Raw genomic sequence first — 21,694 nt, 5'->3', positions numbered from 1 at the left:
ACTATATCATCACTCAATAAGTCATGTGACTGACATACAGATGGCGCTGCCATTGTCAAATACATATGACGTTTATGAAGTGACATGAAGAAAAAATGACAGTCATTTAATTGAAGCTACTTTTGTTATTTTTAAAACAATGAATTCACATCACAAAAAAATCATTTGTTAAAGAGTTCGCTGAATTTGAACGTGGTCATACGGACACGGATGAGGGTGAATGTTCTGGTCGTCCAATTGAAGTGGTTACTCCAGAAAACATCAAAAAAGATATCAGAAAGCAGTGTGTTTACATTTATGCGTAAATAATGAGCCATGAGAAATCTTTTTTCAAAGTGGTTGCTGCGGTCGATCCAAAATAACAACGTGTTGATTATTCAGGGCAGTGTTTGGCCATGTTTACATGTAATAAATTAGATTTTTTCGTCGATATGTGACAATAGCTGAAACATTGATCCTTCACTTTACTTACCCGATCATCATTTGAGTGGACTGCAGCCGGTGAACCACGTCCGAAGTGTCCGAAGGCACAACAGTCAGCTGGGAAGGTTATGACTTCAATATTTTGAGATGCGCATTTAATATTGTTCATTGACTATCTCCAAAAGGGAGAAACAATCAATAGCGAATACTACATAGAGTTGTTGGATCGTTTGAATGCAAAAATCAAGGCAAAACGACCTCATATGCCGAATAAAAAACCACTGTTTCACCAAGTCGATGGCAATGATGATTAAATTGAATGAATTACATTTCGAATTGCTTTCTCATCCACCGTTTAGTCCAGATATGGCTCTCAGTGACTACTGACTATTCGCTGATGTCAAAAAAATGCTGGCTGGTAAGAATTTCAGCTCAAATGAAGAGGAAATTGCTGAAACTGGAGCCTATTTTGAAGCAAAAGACAAATCCTTCTACAAGCACGGATCTCGAGAAGTTACAGAACAGTTAGAATGAGTGTATTGCTTTTGAAGGAGATTAAATTGATTATTAAAATTGATTCTTTGCAAAAAATGTGTTTTTCTTACGACTTATTGAGTGATTATCATTATTGCTTCAACGGGTGAATATTTGCACTGTTTGGTAGACATTTCAATAGACACTATCGATTTTTATAAAACACTATATTTCATGGCTCGAAATGAACTGACAAAGACGTTAGGACCATACCTAATCCGAGCCAGTTAACAGTTTTTTATCCTCTTCGATAAAAATGCAAATGATAAAAATTATACATAATAATATTTGAATTCTACTTCTAGACTAACACCTTTATATGCCATAGTTATATTTTATTATGCATCTATGTTTAAATATTCCGGAAGTGGTCCAATGTGGAAAACCATAATCCATCCGGAAGTAGAAGATTGTCGACAAAATTGGTGGACAAATATTTTATACATCAGCAATTATATCAACGTAGACAAAATGGTAATATCTTATCTAATAAGTAATATCTCCTTATGAAATTCTCTGATATTGATAAATCGTTTCAATTTTCAGTGTATGGTACATTCGTGGTATCTCCCTTGCGACTTTCACTATTTCATGATTGCAGTGGTATTATGCATTATAATATACAAAAACAAAAAAGTCGGTCTATCATTCTTAGCTCTGGTCACTTTGGTGGCTATAATTGTTCCATTTATCATTGTATGGCAATACCAAACATCAGCTGTGATATATTTCTACCCGAACTTCTTGAGACAACCAAAGAAACAAGACGACTTTATCATAACATATTCCAAATCGCACACAAGGGCTTCGCCGTATTTCATCGGAATGGTAGCTGGTTATTTATACTACAGAATGAGAGGATCGGAAAAATGCCTCAAAAAAGTGAGTTTATTAGATGTTATCATCAATTTGAAACAACGATTCGTTAAGACATATATCATCGCTCATTATAAAATAATGATAAACTGCAATCATTTATGTACATAATTTCCCCGCATCTTGAAAAAGCTAACTCATAATTCATATCCGGAAGCCTACCAAAACTATGTATGCGGATATTGGGGCATCATATACACTGAGATCCAAACGATTATGTCCCCCTTTCTTGCTGCGATACTGGAGAACCCAGCTGATCTGTTAATCCCAATCCTTTTAAAAAGTCTAGAATTTAGTATGCTCCCAGGTGTAGTACTCTGGAGTTCCTTGGTGTTTCGCACCAGATAATGTGGATAGAGGATTCGTCCTCTGTGCAAAATCTGCACGCCGCATTTTGTGCTATGTCTAGCAAGAGCCCCCTCGTTTTTCGCTTGAACACATACTCCCCTAGAATGAAAAGAAAATATTTCCATACTCTCGAATCAGAATATAATTTAACCTTCATAAAGTCGGATCGATAAACTGAAATATATTTTCCCCATGAGGCTTTTCATGCCCATGAACTTCTCATTTAAAAAATCAACGTAATTCATACTTCAAATTCCATTTTCCACAGCTCATCAATTGATTGTGGATCCTAACCCAAAACGAAATACAGATCACACAGATTTTGCACTAAAGTTCAATACCAATAAGCTAAAATTCAGAAAAATATGAAAATGACGCTGCTCATGAGAATTAAGCCATTTAAGGGCAATAAATAGTTGTCGCAAAACCATAGACAACTGGAACAACCCGTCAGCTAATCGCGTTTATCCTTCGGTCTACCATGACTATGAACCAATTAACTTAATTAATTTCCAAACAATAATGAACGGGATCCGAGTTAGTTTTATAATAAGAATCGTCAAGCTCCTCAAAATAGCCATTAACTGCCGACATCAACTCTTCATTCTTGGAAAATCTTTGACCGAGCAAGTCTGGGGACAGAAAATAATCCGAGGGGTCTAAAACTGATTTTGGCCATTGCAATAACGGATATGTGAGCCGGTGCATTGTCTTGACGAATCAACACTTTCTTTTGAACCAAATGCGGCCGTTTTTGCTTGATTCCTGATAATATATTTTATTTTGTGCAGGTTTATTCCCATATAATATTACTCACATCTATATCCATTATGATGACTTCATTATTAACCGGTATAGTTTTCTACGACGCAGAATACGAATACGATGCAGTTGAATCGGCATTATATGCATCTTTACACAGAGTAGCATGGTCTCTAGGATCAATAGGTGTATTATACGTGGCTAGCTACGGACACGCTAAATTGATTTACAATTTCCTTTCGTGGAAACCATGGATACCTCTCAGTAAATTGGTATACGGTGCTTACCTCACTCATATGCAATTTCAAATGAGAGCAGTTGCTAGGAAAGGCGGAGCTGATTTCATAAGTTATTTCGATGTGGTAAGTACTAATTCAATTTACACATTAAATAAACATAGATTATATGGTTTTATATTATTTCAGATAAGCTACGCCTTGTCAGATATGGTCCTAGCGTTTTCGTCTGCTTTTGTATTATATTTAGCTGTAGAAGCACCTTTTAGGAATCTATTTAGTTTACTTTTGATGCACCCTTCGAAAGATTCTAAATCGAAGCCGAAGCCTGTGGAAGATCAAGAAAGCGTAAGCGAAGTAACTTGTGATAGTCATTTATAAAGTAGCTCAAGTATATTTAGATGAATGTAGTATTAATTTTCGATGTAAAAGGTCTCTATTTTTTTACTAGATCGATAAGTGATTCATGAAATAACCATAAAGGCTGAATGTTTAACATAAATCACCGGTTATTCTATTCCAGTGACGAGCTAAAAAATATTCAACTATTTTATTTTTGCAACTTTGGAATTTTTGGAACTTTTTAAAGATTACGAAGTGTAAATATGAAATATGTGTATTTATCGTTGGTTAGGTTAGGTTAGGTTAGGCTTTTTTCATAGGTAATTCATGGGAGTTTTTCTCTCTTTCACTTTTCAAACAGACTATAACTCTTCTACCTTAAGATAAAACTTATTATTTTTGATTGTATTTTTTTTAAAAATCAATAAGTTTTATGGATGCAACTTCATAGACTTCATACTTAGGCAGTCTGTAAAATTGAAACATTAACTGTGAGAAAAGAAAAAAAATTACTAGTCCTAATCAAACTTTCTTTCAATAGAATGTAATGTAGTAGAATGTTTCATGTAATATTAATAATATTTTGTATTGTTTCATTATATCATAAAATGCTCACTTGTTAAGTACACGCCGCCAATTTTTTAGCGTTGTTCTACTCATTAAATTTACGTTACTTTGTGTTATTTTTGTGAATAAATATTTATACAGTTTGTTGTATTTTTCGTTTATCGTCGTTTTAGATTGTCATTGATATAAACAAGTAAAAATTTAGTCACTTAGTGATGGTCTGTGAACTATTGTGGCACCAATCTTTCATAAAATTTGCGGTAAATTATGAAACTTATGGAAAATTGAAATTTCTATAACGTTTTTATCAACTTTAACGATCAGTTTTAGACTTAATGCTCAGATGTCCACTTTTCTCTTAATAGTTATCGTTAATTCGAACATTTTTAAAGCGAGTCCCAAAAGAAATCATCAAAACATTAATTAGAATAATTATATGGAACGTACTACAACTGTGACTCATGCGTAATAAGTAGAGAGAGGTTCGTTGGGTTGTTTGTGAATATTATGAGGCCATTATTCATATGGATTGAGGATTATTCTATCTTTGGCCCTGATATAGGAAAAATTTTCCTCTGCAGGACAGGAATTGTGGTGGATTAAGGAAGGTAGAGTAGTATGTACCGAATTAAAATGAAATAAAAAAAGAAAGGCTCGGCGAAACAAACATTTTTCAGAAAGTGTAATAATTTCTTCGTTCGAACCGGATCACCAGATCACAGGAAACCTACATGCTAGGAAAATATGAAGAGAAGAGTCTAAAGTCGATGAAGATGACGATTAGATGTTAAAGAAAGAAAGACAGAAAGGTTTTTGTTTTATAATAGTGATATTTGGATGAAATCTAAAATATTTAGTGTTGGATTGTTAGGATAGTCTTTTTAAAGTCACTCTGTTCCTATACTTAAAAGATATTTTGTTTTGCTTCTAAAATGAGGCTCTCAAATGAGGCTATTTTTTTGGTTAGGTTAGGCTTCTGTCTTCACTATAAGGTGAAGAGGAGGCAGGTTTAGTAGAACTTATAAGGCTACGGTAGGGTAGGTTGAAATTGTCCCTGTAATACCTAGACAGATTAAATCATTCAGTTCTCAACCACCAAATAAGCGGTGCATATGTGATCATGGTTGTGATGATTGTTTGGTAACCCCGAAATACCAGCTTATGCTTTAGCTACCATGTATTGCCAAAAAGCCTGCGATAAATCCATATAGTCGCAATGGCTTTTGTAATTATCTTCTCTATGTGATAGGTGTGCTTAAAATTGCTTTTCTTGTAAATGGGACTAGTGTTGTGTTACTGGGATTGATAGGGAGATGCCCTTCATCACCCCAGTTTTTAATTGTGTTTAAGGTCGGACAGAGATTATACCCTCATGCTACTACCACTTTAATAAAATGTTATTTTTTACACATATAATTTTTGGTGAAAAGTTTCCACTGGTCTAAATTCACCATAAGTGTACTGATAATGAACTTACGGTGAACCGCCCGCTTCTAAAATCTGGACGCCACCGGCCAGTGTTGGCTGGCAATCGTGGCCATCAGTTTCCGTTGACAGTGAACTTGACAGATGACAAAGGCGCCAATTATTTCATTACTGTTGTTACACCAACTCTTACTTTTGTATAATTTAATTTTGGGTAAAGTAAAACAAACACAGGATTTTATACAAAAAAAAATAAAACAACTCCCAATTACTGCATAAATTTTATTTCTTTAAATAATTATCACAACAATCGTAAAAATGAATAATTCAGACATAAATTCATTATATAGTTAACTGGGGATGATTAAACATTTATATAGAACTATAAAAAAAACTAAATATCAATGACATATTACAACAATTCTCTTATAATATCTAGAGTAATTAATGATTATGAAATAAAAAAAGGATACAAAAATTTTACAAAAATATCAATATAATCCGATCAACTATCAACATTTAATCAACAAAAGCACGAGCAGCGAATCGCGATCGAGTAGACGTTAGTTTGTTTAAGAATATACCGTAAGGTTTTGAGGAAACACCGTTCCGCCATGTTATATTTGGGTCAGCTACCTGCGCTTGTGAACCCCGAGCGCCCCCCGACGCTTGACCCTTTTCGGACCTTCTGTGTACCTGCTTTTCATTATTGTTGAACTTATAATTGTTTTTCATTGCAACAGTAATAAAAAGCAGGAATACAGAAGGGTCGAGCGCAAGTAGCTAACCCAAATTTAACATTGAGTTTCTTATGCTCCGTTTCCTCAAAATATTATGGTATGTATGACAATGTACTGGCATAACATCTCGATATGACTTGAAATACCAATCACGACTACGAACAGTTTTCCAAGTTTAAAACTAATATTATAATTTGGATTTATTTAAATGTCGTAAAAAAATTGAGTTTTACACTTGAAAAATATTTAAATGAAATGGATATTATGAAAATTTAAACCTCCTGCCGTTATGGAAAATTAAAAGTACGAAGTATTTAACCGACATATGAATGAAAACAGATGAGATGAATAACCTCATAGTATAACCTAATTTTTTTTGTTTTAAAGACAAAAATTCTATTCTTTCAAGATATTAAACATTTCATTTTTAGTTTACTATAATTTGGAGGTGAAAATTAATTATTTGAATAACATTTGGTAAATACATTGTCAATCTTGTAAAATAGTTCATTTTAACCATAAAATCAGGTATAATTTTAAATAGAGAATAGACCATATGGACCCAAAATATTAAGGGACAACCATGGTAAAATTATTGTAAGTAGTGAATTCTCTTGGATCCTTAACATTGTTAGGACATGTTTCCGAAACTCTAATTTAAATATAATTATTTTCATAGATATACTGTTACCTAATCCATAATACTTACAATTTTTTTTTTTCAAAATAAATTTATACGAGGACTAGATAGTTACCATTTTTACAGTGGAAACTTTCGTAATGACATCCGCAACGGTTTCCGCGATCAAATCCGAACGATCCCGCAAACTGTTCGTTCTACCATACGCCGCGGAGCGCGGCTCGTGCGTTGTTATATTCATGAGATTACTAATGTAAGTAAGGCTTTATTTCATCACAATCCTATTTCAACTATTGAATATAAGTAAATACTAATACCTACAAAGGAAGTATAAGAATATTATAATGTTATAAAACGTTCCCAATTATATAAAGTTGTCCAAATTTCTATACATCAATTTCTACAAGTACTTCTTCACGTTAATTTCTTTCCCAAATAATAAGGGAAATATAACCCTTAAAAAGAGTGATTAAAAACCTTATTGTTTCTTCCAAACTAATTTCATATTTTATTACACCACCATCTATCTCATACCATATGAATTAAATGTAAGTGAGGTTATTAAATTACATTTTCGATCACACTGAATCAAAAATATAACTAAGTTCAAATTATTACATTTTGGCATTTAACAATCGGAGGAAACAAATTTTGTGAATTAATTGAAAATTAAGACACTGAATCTTGCTCTTTATATTTACTCTAATTCTTATGGAATGGAGTAGGCGATAGCATATATCAATTTTACCAACTTCTTGTGTATGGAGTTTAAAAATAAAGGAAAATCAAGAAGCATGTTAATCGAAAAGTTCTTAAAAAAAAAAGCAATTACCTCTCTTCATCTTTCCTCGGTGATTATTAAAAAAAAAACAAAGTTAAAAGCAAAATAGGCATCAATGATAAACAAAAATGAAAACAGTGATTTACTTGGTATAAAAGACCCAGAATATTAAATTTAAGTTACGTCAAGGATTGTAAACATAACCTAAAAGAAATGGAGCTGGACATCACCTTAATTTGGATGGTAGGCAACGAGACCTACCTCAGATATGAAGAAAGCAACTTTTTATTCAAGGAACAGCCGAAAAATGTCATCAAAGGTCAAGTCTTTTAGTGATATTGTATTCTCAAAGTATCCATAAAGATTATATGGACAAAGAACTTGAAATTTGGCGGGCGTAGTAACCAAAACAACAGCAAGCAAAGCAATATATCAAACATGGCTTTTGTAAGTGTATACTAGACGTTAAGGTGATAGTACATAAATTTGTGTGTGACTGTGTGGACTGAGGCAAATTTTAAATTATAATCTCACATGAATAGGTCAGTATAGCGACTAAAAGGATGAGCCTGAGCTTGGTACTTGAAAATCACAATAAGTTTATCAAAGACATATATAACGTCTTATATTGACTTCCGAAATATTAGCTTTTTAATCTACACTTTGCAGGAACAAATAAGATCCCCAATTCACTGATTTATTCAGTTTAAAAAAGTTTACTCATTTTTGGACTTACTATCAATTTTAGAAATTATTGTACATAATTCTGGACCACCGGAATAAATATATTAATACATATTAACTGGGATTTTAAAAAAAAGTCAAGGCACAGGCACAAGACTAAATTCCTCAGGTAGTACCTTAATCTTGGAGGTTCGTTGGTAGGTTACTATCCATTTAGCCTTGTTGTCTTTACACTTTATGTACAATAAAAAATAATGCACTCTGCAGTGGAGTACAATCATAAATTATATATTTTTTCAATGTCATAATTTTCATAAGAACTGAAAGTGACTAAAATAATTTCTGAACCACTTTAAATAAAACAAATTTTAAAAAACAACGCATCACAATTATAGAAATATTGTTTTTGGAAAATTTTAGAATGTTCCTTAAAAATTTCTCGTAATTACAAATAAAAATGCAATTTGCATGGATTTTTTATGACAAATGTTTTTGTTGTAACCAAACAAAAGAACTAAAACAATTAACAACTTCAAATAAATTATAATTTGAACATTGTCAAATAAATATTCAACATTTTTCCAAAGCTCGTATTGTATATCAACACTTATGCCTCTTATCTACTGGGAGTGAAGCTGCGAAAAGTAACAAAATAGATGGAACTGTAGAGAACCAAGGCCACTGGGCCCCAAACTTTTATATGAATAAATGCCACAAATTTTCTGTATCTGTGACTGTTGCCTGTGTCTGATACATCAATGAATGAATGAAAGGAAGTTGTAATTACAAAGTGGAAAATTTTTCCTCGGAATTAAAAATATGTTGAGAACAACCATCTGCTGCGAATCAGTACAAATAATGAAGCACTTAACCAGAGGCATCCCCAGAAAGTCTATGTTTCGCAACATTCTTCTCCCAGTTGATGGGAGGATTAAAGTAGATCCTTTTTTTTAGTCCAAGAAAATGAGTCCTCTAATGCGAATTCTGGGTAAGTTCCTGAATATTTTCAATATAATTTATTTTGCACTATTATTCGAAATAGATTTATCAAGATTTTTTTAGAATCATCCCTCGGGAAGGGGTGACAAAAAGTTGATAAAAATCTGAATTTAGGAAAAACGGAAAAATTAAGATAAAAAACATCTGCTCAAATTTGTAGATTTTTGAATTTTACACAAAAATAGTCCTCCAAAGTTTTTTGTTATAACTGATATTTACAAAGTCAGACTGGCTAAAGCTTAAAGAATAATGATTATAGCTTTATTAAACCCCAAGTCACTAAAAACGTGACTCTATTTTCAAAGAATTTTTTAATTATTTTTAAACATTTTTCACCAGTTTGCTTACTGTGAGTGTTTTTGAATATTGCTCAATTATACCATGAAATGTCCATTGAGTAAAATAGTTGGAAACGAAATTTAAAATTTTAGTTTGTTATAATAGACATAAAACAGCATCGATTTGGTACACGGCGTTTGAGTTCGTAAATCGCTAGATAAAAGTTAGTTAATCACCAAACGGGGTATTTTTGGCTGTTCATCCCGACCACAAATGAAAATGGCAGCCTGTTTTCCACAACGAGAAATATGCCGAAAAAACTGAAAAGGTAAACGCGTGAAAGTTTTTTCATACTACCGTAAGAATCTCAACTTAGTGCGGTGTTATAATTCTAGAAATTATCTGGTTGGAAAACTCCCCGCCAGAAACGATTCAAAGTTCTAGAAAATCTATACCGAAATACCGACAAGGTAACCGCGTACAACTTTTTTCATGAACTTCTTCAATATTCACAGACTTCTTATTAGTTTCTTTTTCACAAAAATGTAGGTACTCATTTTGAAGCTTAGAATCTCAGTTTCAATTTTATACAAAAACTCTACATTTTTTGTTACAGGAGTTTTTACCGAATTCCTCATAGTTTTCAAGTTATTAGCGTTTATTTTTTGAGTTTAAAGTCTCAAAATTTCAAAAATCCGTACCCGTAATTTTGTTAAAAGTTGCTAGTCTTATTCAGTATCCCAAAACCTCCCAGAATCTAAAAAATCAAAACCGCCCAATTTAATTTGAGGTTTTAGCTCAAAATCGCCTAATTTGCCTGTACTATAACCGCGAAAAAAAAATTTTGATAAACATATTTCAGATAGTTCAAAGTAACTTATAATGAGAATTCAGGAACTTTTGGAAACAATTACATTATAAGCTCATTTATCCATAACTGTATGTCTTCTACACACGGAGCTACTCATTTGAAACTAATTACTGATCCCCTTGAATCACTACCAATATTCAATGGAACATAACAGAAGGTTTTACTAATGTTACTAATTAATTCCAATGTTACATTGAATAACATTGGTACTTACATAGTTTCGCGTCAGTAATTAGTTTCAATACTTATTATTGTCGGGATTCTGGTAGACGAAATTTTGGTAATGGAGATAACGCGATGTATCTAAATGTTTAAACACATTTCGACTGATGCGGTTTGAAAATGTTGGACAATTCATCGATGAGAGTTTCATAGCGAAAAGCTACCCTTATATCCGGTACGTTCGTTCTCGCTATATCGTTTCCAGCAACTCCTTCTTTAGTATAATTAGGACCCAACCAGTACTGTTTGGTCTTATGTGAAAAACCAGACATTAAAACGCTGTTTCTAGCTAACTCGCACATATCGCAACTGGATAGTTTCCAAACTTGTGCCGCTATACTATATTCTTCCATCAGAGGTTCTTTAGTAAAGTGGAATTGAAGGGGATCATCTGTTGATAGAGATACCACTAGACCTCTAGCTAAATATTCTGGTAAAGGATTACGATGGTAATTTAAGAACAGACTGTTGTTTGATAAAGGACTCATAGCGATACCTATCTGAGCTAAATAATAAAGATACTGCAAAACTGGTACTTTTCTGAGTAATAAACCGTGAGAAATATTCTCGGAAAGCATGTACCCGCAAACCAAATGTTGTACCGGTCCAGCCTCTCCACAATGAGGTCTTAAAACAAAAGGATGCAGTCCTTTTTCTTTTCTAAAATGATTCAATATGGTTAAATTAGCGTACATGTAATATAAGTAATAAGCATAATTAGGATTTTCTTCGTCGTTCCAATTATCTGGAGTGGCGGTGTCCTTATCAAACAATGGATTCTTTTCCGGTTTACTTTCGTCATCTACTGAATCGAATCCAATAACGTACTGAAGAAAATTGTGCAGCTCAGGATGGGAGCTTGGTTTTGCAGTCACTTCGAACAATGGAAGGAATATATTGTCGATTACTTCTTGGAAACAGCTCAATACTTTGTTGGATTTGAAAATGTCGCTGGAAGGAAAAAGAAAATATGAATTTGTTGTGTTACTAGTTAGTTATTAGAAGCCTCTGAAGATGATAACTTGATTATCGAAACGCGTGTAAGATAGTGTAACTGTGAGTGTTGGTGTAGTGGTAGAGTAAACAGTGTATTCAGTATTAATATCACCAATGATTCCAGAAATTCCAAGTTAATTATGTACCACTAGAACTTCACAGATTACCTTCAGTCATTAAAGAATTGACAGCACAAACACAGAACTATTTTGACAAAACACGCTAATATACCGGTGTTGCCGTAACCAGTCGCTCGAGTTACAAATTTGTGACCGAAGGGGTACATGAGAATCTATAAATTCCATAATGCTGCCAATCAAATCAATCCCTTGTAAGAAGGGTGAGTTAAAAATACCGGCCCAGGTCTCCATGTTAAAATGTCTGCCACAAACATTCAAATATTTAGAAGGGCTCTTAATGAATGGCGTTTTCCTCAATTACACTTTTCTTAGTTACCAACTGGCGAATAGAAACACGTTAGGGTAGAGAAAGAGATCAGTTTCTAATATATGGTGATTCGAAATTATCTAAACACATAAATTTCATACTTACAAAAGTCGGGGCACTTGAATCAACCAGCGAACATTATCAGAATAAACATTTTCGTTTATCGCCCATTTAGCTAATTTATCCCATTCGTCTTTGGTCTTACCGTATATGCTTAATCTGAGCTCGGCGTTCTGATATTTGGATTCCTCCAAGTCGCTAGCAACTTCTTTAATAATATTGGCGAAGTATTTACCTTTCGCGTAATTATCTGTTTTTAAGAACACTTCTCGGAGTCTACTTTCTCCTATCGGATTATATTTAGCATTGAATTTGTCGAATCTGTGGAAAGTGTTACGATCGGCGTGAACATCTAACATGTCAACCGTTAAATCGTATGTTGTAAGGTTCATTGACTGAAATAATATTAATAGAATCACAATTTTTTTTAAATGGGTTTTAGAAAAACTAGAAACAGAGAGAGCAAACAAAATTAACAGTCTACTAAAACTAGCCTATTTCCATACGGCCCTAATTCGGTAAGAATAGACCGGTTGGGCCTAATCTGTCAAAAATAACTTTTGAAGAAAATACATGAATTAGGAGATAGACACCAAAAATCATGTAAAAATGTTTCCGCAACATTTTGAGAATTACAAACTTGAGTCTATATAGCACTAACGAGTTCAAGCAACATACTAAAACATATTTTATGAATTTGCATTTGTACAGACCTAAAATGAAAAAATTTAGTTTTAAGAATCAAAATAGCCAAACAATAAAAGCTAAAATTCAACCTTCAACCTATATATACATGATTATTAAAAGTTTGCAGTGCTCCAGTTCTATTTTTCACTAACTTTATAATCACCTGAATCATTACCTGAAACACTTGACGAAGTGTCATTGGTCCTTCTTTAGTTATGGACACTACTTCGTCGGCGTTAGTCTTCAAAGTTTTTTTAATGAATCGCAAAAGATGTTTTTGATTCATACATGATGCGGCGTGTATGTGTGTATCTACTTTACGTATATTATAGAAATCTCGATGTGGTACTGCTTTCTGCGAAGCCAATTCCCTCAGTTCGTTGAGCAGGACGTGCAATTGAAATTTCGATGACAAATACGTTAGACGGCGATAGCAGAATGATTTTCTAAAAAATATATAAATGAATCAGTGATAATATTTGATTTTCACACTTTCACATTATGTTTAAACCGCCCTTATTCAATTTCCAACTTAATTACGACGTCAATACTATGGCATATATATACAACACACCATACACAACCGTTGGCGATCATAGACAACACAGCATACTCGACAGTTGATAGATTGTAGGTGAAACATCACAGCACAAACTCCAGATTTCACGAGACAGTCGAAACAGAGATAAGACGACAGGTGCGATCATAGGCAACATAGCACATACAACAGATAGCAGACATGATCATAGATACCACAAAACAGTTAGCAGAAACGACATATGACACAGCACACAAAACAAACGACAGTTGACTGATGACATTGACATCCAAGATGACAGACAAACCCCTCTCCTTTCAGCTCACCTACTACCAACAATTTTCAACCAAGTTTCGAAAAGAACAATCTAGAATCATAGGACTTTGATAAATACTTACAATGGTCCATCAGCAATCATATTACACATGGTGTAAAAGTCGTCGGTGAAAGTAATGACATCAGGATACTCGTAGTTACAAGGTTTGTCGTTGTTCATGTCCTCTTCGTTCATATAAACTTTATAAACCCCACGATCGTTTTTGAAAGTATGTGCTGTGTCGCCTATTTTGGGTGCTTCCCATGGTGTATGTATGGGTGGATGAATACCGTGGTCTAGAAGAAAATAAATATTCAAACATTGTTTCATATGATTCCACGCAATGAAAAAGCTTACATTTGTTACCACAAATACACGCCATTGAAAAAAAAGCAAGAATCGTTATTATAAATGGAAGTTTGTCAATGAAATATAAAAATAATATTGCAGCTGTACAGAAAAGCCAGTTTTAAAAACCTAAACTACAGTGTACCAATGAAAGTTGAATTTTTTTTGAAACTTGTTTCAAATTTTATTTACCTAAACGAAAATTTTGTACACTATTGACAAAAGACATGTTTACATGAAAGTAATCACACTAAAATCGGTTATTCACAAAGGACCTGTCTAGTTAGGTATTTGTAAGTCCGTGATTTTATACACAAATGAGAACAAGTTACCTGGACCACTTTTTAAAATCTTCTCGACATTCTCAACGGTCAAGATCTTCAAAAAAGAGTCATCAAATGAGGCTCTGGCAGTTCTCAACAGCAATTCGGCATATTCTCGATCTGTCATAGATACGTGTTCCAGGTATAAATGATTATTAAGCTCATAGTATTTTGGGAAAGTCGCAAGATTGCAAAAATTTAAAATTCTAAATGTACTGGGTGGATCAATCAATCAACCGATATACAGCAGAAATTTTAGAGAACAAATTAAAAAACTCAATTATTCTAAATAGTATTTAATTCTTGATTGTTTGCCTTGATTTTGACTTTATTTTCTATAAAAATCAGTTTATTACCTGTTTACCTCTTAGTTAAAACTGATTTTCATAAAAAAGAGATCAAAAATAGAGACAAATCATCACAAAAATATATATAAAAGGTCTAAGAAGAAAAAGTTGGATAAGATATTATTTTTATACTTCTAAATGTACTCAAGATTAGGTCTTTTCTGATTTCAAAATAGTTTCTTTTATAATTTTTCGAAGGCAGGTGAAACTTTGACGTTTCGAATTTGTTTAATTATTGATATTTCGTGGTTCGTCAATGTAGTTTTTTTTTATCGTATTGATGAGCTTTTAGTCTATTTTCTAAATACTGAGATGTCTGCCCTATGTAAAAACAAAGGAAACATTAATCTTTATTGTTAAAATAAATTTCTATTTTCATTTTATTCTTATTTTAATGTTCATGATGTAGGTGATCTATTGATTAATATAAATAGGAAAATTTTCGTCTGTCTTCAAAAAATTATAAAAGAAACTAATTTAAATCATAAGAGACCTAAAATCTACAACATTTAGAAGCATCAACATATCAAAAGGTCTAAGAAATAAGAAATTAAAGAAAAATCATATTTTTTTGATATCCCTGCCTTATAATTTTGAATTATTTATGTTTATCGAAAGACTGAAAGGTGATTAATATTGACATGCATGTAGTTTTATAAGGGCACCTTTTGATCAACTATTTAGTCACTATTTTGTAAATATTTTCAAAATTTCGCAAAAATAACCATAACTTTCTGATGCTCACACATACATTCTATTTGTAGTAACTGTAGTTTAATGTGAATAGTTATTGTAAGTCCATTATTAAACTAAAATTAATTTATACATGAACAAAAACCTCTGATTATCTATCTCGATGTATATACAATAATTTTTATATATTTTTCAAAATGCAGAAATAAATTATAATCCAAACAAAAATGGAAAGAGCGATTTTAAACACAATATAATGAACAATTTTGAATAACTTTATCTTTGACTTTAAATATTTTTAAATATAAAACTAAAGCTTCTTGCATCGATTTAACAGGAAGTATCATCACAAAGATATACAAATGTTTTATTGGTCCACCCAGTATAGTGTATCTATTGTATTCATTAATACTTTCTTCGCAAGTTTATTGAACTTCTTTATATCAAGTTATCATTTTATATTATGATAAAATAAAGGCGTGAATTATGTAGAAAGAGTGATGTCATTTACCAAATTATTAAACTATTAATAAAATGTTATCAATTCCGCTAATTTTCATATTTACTTAAAAAATTTCTTTATAACGTACTAATGAAAGATATAACTGAGCTCAATTTATCTTTTATACCTATGGGAATAAATAAAAAATGGGGATTCGATTAAATTAATAAACAAATCTAAAAATTATCTAAAGCAAACACCAAAAAATCTTAATAATATTATGGGGATGTGAAGGGGTGTGAGTTAACTTTGGTTTATGGGGATAAACTAAAACTGTTATAAATTAATTTCATCAATTAATAGTTTGCATTAAGGGATGTGAATTAATTTTGGTTTATGGGAATAAACTAAAATTGTTATAAATTAATTTCATCAATTTATAGTTTGTATTAAGGGGTGGGAATTAACTTTGATTTATGGAGATAAACTGAAATAAAATTTAACATTTAATAATCGATTTTGTTGCTTATTCTTTAGGCTCATTTGACCATTATTCAATGTAGTAACTAAATCTTCTCTCCATTTCCCGTGTAACAAGTCGAGTTCAAGCTAGCTTGTGTTAAGAAAATTACTGCTAGTATAAAAAATACGTACGGTCTTTTTTTTTCAAATTTTCGGTAGTACTTACTTGCAGCAAAAAATTAACAACAACTTTTGGTTCACTAGTTGACTCGATATTTATTAATTTATCAGAATTTTCTGCTATATTTATATGAATTTAGCATTAATTGCGATTTTTCGGGAACGGCTTAAGCAACTAACTAGCAACAAAAAAGCTACAAATTTGCATATTTTTTTATTGATTTTTGCTAATTTGTCACTGCTACCTTGATAGAGCTCTTGTTTTGTTCTTTTTTAGGTACAATTGTTGATATTTTTTCAGCTAGAAGTCAACTTATTTCAAGAATAGCTCTATTTACAATTACTGTCGCCATTTTAAATCAACTGATCTAATTGAACCGTGTAAACGCCCCTTAAGTAATTCTTCTTCTTAAGTAGTGCCACAATCTGTTGTTATTTGATCATATTGCTTCGTTTGAGGTTACTTATGACAACTAAGAAGGATCGATGCAGACAAATGTAGATTTGATCATTTAAGAGAAAGGTAATAGGTGAAAATTTTGATATCTTTGTGATTTTCTATACATAATTCATTAGCATCGAAAACCGAGAAACAGTGTTTGCCTACAGATGTAGCTTTATAATGATAAAAAAAATATATAGATGATCAGACACTACTAAAAATTATAATCAAAACAAAAAAAAACATTATATTTATACAAATTTTTATCACATATCATTTTATATTTATATTTTATGTACAAGCTTATGTAAAACAAATTCCTTCACAAGTCATCCCAAGTTATTTCACATAGTAGCACTAATAATAAAGGAAAAGTTTCTATTATTTCGAATATTTTTTGTACGAAGCCCTACCTCAATTAAAATGCCCAAAGACCTGATGCTTTTCCTTGGTAAGCTTGAAAGCAACCCAGTTTTCTGAGAACCAATTCTGAAGCATGCTTATAGTTAGTTTACTAGCAATTCATATCCTACCTTATATTAACATGATGTGAAAAGGTTAAAATTGATCAAATTAAGTTTGAAGGACATTAGAGAAAACTATTTATTTAACACGTTGAGCCCTGGTGCGGTCCACAGGCCCGCAACTGAACTTTCTCCACAGCCTAGAGCAGGCCTACAACATATTTTATTTTAAGCCTTCTCCGCAGCCGAAAAGACTGTATTTGAGAGTGTTTTAGAATTTGGTTGGACGGTTCTGTGTCCTTCGTCCACTTGGCCTGTTTAATTTTGTTCTAGTTTCCATATTTTTTTTGTTTTCGACATAATTCGAAAAATATTTGATAAAAATTTTTGTTTTGTACTACTTTTTCATTACCTGTACCTATTCTTGTTAATTTTGTTTTTGAGGGTATATAAAACATGACAAAAAACATTTTACAATATAATAACAATTATTTATGCTTTTTCGAAAAAAAAAGGAATGCAATAATGTGGTTTTTCAAAAAAAACATTGTAAAAACTCATCTTTTTCACTTTGAATACGTTTTTTTTCACTGTACCTCACGCAATCTCTTCTCACCTTGTGACTTTACTTTTACTGTTACTTTCTTCACTAGTTAATGGGTTTATATGGTTTTGGCGCCTTGACGAGCAACATAGGTAGTTTATTTGCAATAACTCTTTTGCTGCACTGATTTAAAAATCAGTTATTGCTATATTATTTTATAAAGAATATGGGCATTTACCATTTCTATACCAAACAGCAATGTCTTTCCCAAAGAAGTGTTGTCACTTGTCATATAGATTTATAGAAGATTTGCCTTTGTTATAGTCGCCAACGGCTTGAGACTCTACAAGCACTCCTGATCGTCTTTCCATGCTTACTATCTCATCAGCATGCTTTGTAGAAAGCATCAACACGCCACGATCTGGGCCCTGGAAAGAGTTTTAGCCGTAAACTTTTCCACGGGCCCAGACCAGCCCTATAGACCGCACACAAAAACATAACTTTTTCGCAAAAGTTTTATATCAATACATTAATATGTTTGCCAAAGCCCAACATATTTGATAAAGTGATAACATAACAAAAGAACAGAATAAGACTAAAACAAAACCTCGAAACGGCATTTCTAGGTTTCTTCAGGATTGTTTGGATGTCCTAATGTCTCCAGTCTTGATGGTCAATTAGAGAAATAGAAAAGGGAGAAACTAAATGATTTTTTGAAACCAAACTTCTTCATTTAATACAGTATAGTGTCCATCAAAATGGGCTAGGAATAATTGTCACAAAAATCAAAGTAGAACGTATAATTTCATCCAAATACCATCGAATACACCTAATTTATTGCTTTGGACCGGAATCCACTTTAATGTAATTGATATTAAAGCTGAAACCTGAATAATTACCAGCAAGGATCTACAAAACTACAAAAAATATTATAGACGTCAGTTATAACAATTACCGATTAAAAATGACTCAAAAATTAATAGGATGTTTATTAGCTATGGAGGAAACATTACTCGCAATTTAAAATAATTTTTTGGCACAAATTCAAACTGACAGTAATAGAAAAAGAGTTCAAAGTTTTGGTAGATACGTTATGAGAAAAATTACGACAAAAAAATTTTGATCGATGACGTGTAGTGGAATTTGTTTTACATTCAGTTTAGTTCAACTAACCTTCAATCGACTGTTTTTCATCATGTTGTCGTTGCTCTTTATTGGGATCCAAGAATCTACCTACCGTAGCAGAGAAATTTTGACAAGACATTTCCATATAGCGTTTTCTAATTTTCAAAGCTTGGATAATGAGTTTTGCAGCTCTTTCCAAGTCTTCAAGGGGAACCTAGCAAATATATTAACTATAACTAACGATCCCAAATTGAAAATATATATGCTTACTCCACTAGTATCCTCTCCGGATATTGAAACCCGTTGGAAATGGGGAACGTACAAATCGTGCTCGTCAAGCTCCTCAACTTCTGCAGTACCTTGAACTGAAGGTTCATATTGACTGCGTTTGTCTTCTAATACCCTATAATATTAAAGTTATACGATCTCATTATTACATTTAAACAAACATAATTTTCTGATTGAACGATTGAAACGATGCAGATAAAGGTGTAAACGTTTATTGTTAATATTGACAAACTTGTACCTATATGGCCACACGTTTGAAAAAAACTGGATAGAGAGTTCTTCAAGTCTTATTTACATGCCATCAAAATTGAAAAGAAATGAAAAAAGATCCATTACGCTAGTTATTGAAATAACCATTTTCATACAAGGAAATGACAAAGAGACCAGCTTTATTCCGAATTGCCATAACTCGATGAAGGTTCAAATATGAACCGGAATTTTCCTGTAAAAAATTTTATCATTAAGATACAGAACTGGATTTTTTTAGTTTTTCTAGATAGTTGCCGTCACACTCTACAACTTTTGCCACCTCTCTGGAAGCTTTTAGGTGCTTTTTTCGTAAAAATCGGCTTGTCACGTAACTATTCGCACATGAACGATTTTACCTCTTTCAATAGACCAAATAAATAATAATCGCATGGCGACGAATCGGGAGAATGTTTCAATCTTTCCCAACCTAATTCGTTCAATGTTGAGGTCTTGCATTGTCTTGCAGCAAAATAGGGTACACAACATCTTCTCCACTGACATTGTAACTTTCACTTTAACTGGCACGTCTTCGTCTTTCATCTTTTTTCCTCCACTCCATACTGCTGCAGGAGACACGTGCAAACTTCCCAGCGTGTGAATTACTACTCAAAATTCAGAAGTCTTGGCAGCAATCTGGCTGAAATTTTGCGGTAATCGAGCTGAACATTCTTCGCGTACAGTACTGCGTCGGTCTCCCAAAATAAGTTTGTCAAAAGCGCTGACGTTCTCATCGGTAACACTTATTTTTATATTATCGTTGACCAAAAAACAAATAAGTAAACCAAAAAGCGAGGTAATGCGATTTTGACTCTTCCTTGGTAACAGACCAGTCTAACATCCAGTGCAGCCACTTTTAGAAAACTAAAGCTATCGCGCATTTATTCAAAAATTTCGATTCATATTTGAACCATCCTCATAAGATGAATTATAAAAAAAACTATAACTAGAATGATTAATACTGATTTGAACCAAAGTGTAGATTAACAAAGCACAGAGATTGCACATCAAGGTTTCCCAATTACTGTTCGGATGTTCTGCTTTGTGTTTTTTTGATGGTCAATTAGGGGAATAGCAAACGGGGTAACTAGATGAAATACTGACACCACACTTTTTCGTCCAAGTACATAAAAAATGATTGCTTCGACTGAGGTAATGTTTGACTCGATTTAATTTTCTCAAATTCACAACTAAACACATAAAAAAACAGAAAGGGATTACTAACTTGCAATTTAATTGTCTCTGTATGGCCAATTTCTTTTCTATTTGTTCGATAGGAAATTGAGGTACTTCGTACGGAGCTGATAGTTCATTGGGTAATTCTGGTTCATTTATAGCAAAAGATGGATTTCCAGCAAACGAAGGGCTTTCGTTTCCTATAAAACAAAATAATTTAATAATTATTATTATATAAAAATATATAAACTTTAAGGCAAAGTCATTCAATTGAAGAAATAGAAATCATCATATAGCGGAGACGATACGTATAATAACGAGTTTACTTGTATAACGGAGTTTTATCCCTTTATAACATTTGAAACATTACGTCGAAGAAACTCACTTGTTTTCAAAAACAAAACTTGTTTTAGTTTCAAAAACAATCTCGAAACTCGATTTCAACCTAACGGAAAAAAAACTAGTCCGATCTGCGCATTTTCTTTTGGATTTGTTTACTATGGTTTTCACTAAACGAACAATTATAATAATCCAAAGGGACTACATACTATAATTTCCTGTATTAGTACTTATCACTGTTATAGAATAGATAAATTCACGTAGGACACATAAAACCGTATATTCAAATTGTTGCCTCTTTTTTGATATCGTTTATTGTCAATCGTTTCCAAGATTTGAAAAAAAAATCACAGACAAAACACCAAACCAGTCATCGGCGACGAAAAGTCCCCAAAATGTTTGTTATTTCCAAAAAAACAGTTTTTGTTTTGCCGGAATCGACAGAGTTGCTATTTTGTTTTAATTTTGTCCGTTTTGAGGAAACCTCTCCTTAAATTTAGTT

General features: G+C 32.5%; 2 protein-coding genes across 12 annotated transcripts in view; one reads left to right on the top strand and one right to left on the bottom strand.

Moving 5' to 3' along the window:
• The first annotated feature begins 267 nt into the window (after positions 1 to 267).
• LOC130891298 (nose resistant to fluoxetine protein 6-like) lies at positions 268 to 4,231 on the top strand. The gene is made up of 4 exons (XM_057795939.1): positions 268 to 1,431; positions 1,504 to 1,839; positions 2,973 to 3,305; positions 3,369 to 4,231. Exons 1-4 carry the CDS (start codon positions 1,306 to 1,308, stop codon positions 3,558 to 3,560), a joined length of 987 nt encoding a protein of 328 aa, XP_057651922.1. The 5' UTR covers positions 268 to 1,305; the 3' UTR covers positions 3,561 to 4,231.
• Positions 4,232 to 5,781: 1,550 nt separating this feature from the next.
• Positions 5,782 to 21,694, bottom strand: part of LOC130891857 (AMP deaminase 2) — a 31,632-nt gene continuing 15,719 nt past the window's right edge. For 3 of the 11 annotated variants that reach the window (XM_057796897.1, XM_057796899.1, XM_057796896.1), the window contains exons 2-9: positions 20,903 to 21,053; positions 19,414 to 19,546; positions 19,192 to 19,357; positions 14,454 to 14,564; positions 13,856 to 14,069; positions 13,083 to 13,365; positions 12,278 to 12,627; positions 5,782 to 11,680 (exon numbers count right to left, since the gene is read on the bottom strand). In XM_057796897.1, coding sequence (XP_057652880.1) covers positions 10,819 to 11,680; positions 12,278 to 12,627; positions 13,083 to 13,365; positions 13,856 to 14,069; positions 14,454 to 14,564; positions 19,192 to 19,357; positions 19,414 to 19,546; positions 20,903 to 21,053 — 2,270 coding nt within the window. In that variant the 3' untranslated portion in view covers positions 5,782 to 10,818. The remainder of the gene's footprint in view (positions 11,681 to 12,277; positions 12,628 to 13,082; positions 13,366 to 13,855; positions 14,070 to 14,453; positions 14,565 to 19,191; positions 19,358 to 19,413; positions 19,547 to 20,902; positions 21,054 to 21,694) is intronic. The other 8 variants (XM_057796900.1, XM_057796901.1, XM_057796898.1 and 5 more) reach the window with 3 other exon arrangements.

This window comes from Diorhabda carinulata, chromosome 3 (assembly GCF_026250575.1).
Source record: "Diorhabda carinulata isolate Delta chromosome 3, icDioCari1.1, whole genome shotgun sequence".
NCBI classification, from domain to species: Eukaryota; Metazoa; Arthropoda; class Insecta; order Coleoptera; family Chrysomelidae; genus Diorhabda; species Diorhabda carinulata.
Note: the sequence above shows the minus strand (reverse complement) of the source record. Positions and strands in the feature narration are given on the sequence as shown.

Excerpts from the sequence above, each read along its gene's own strand:
- LOC130891298 (XM_057795939.1), top strand. The coding sequence starts at position 1,306 with ATGTTTAAATATTCCGGAAGTGGTCCAATGTGGAAAACCATAATCCAT. Across the intron at positions 1,432-1,503 it reads ATATCAACGTAGACAAAATG|TGTATGGTACATTCGTGGTA; the intron begins GTAATATCTTAT and ends TTCAATTTTCAG. Across the intron at positions 1,840-2,972 it reads CGGAAAAATGCCTCAAAAAA|GTTTATTCCCATATAATATT; the intron begins GTGAGTTTATTA and ends TATTTTGTGCAG.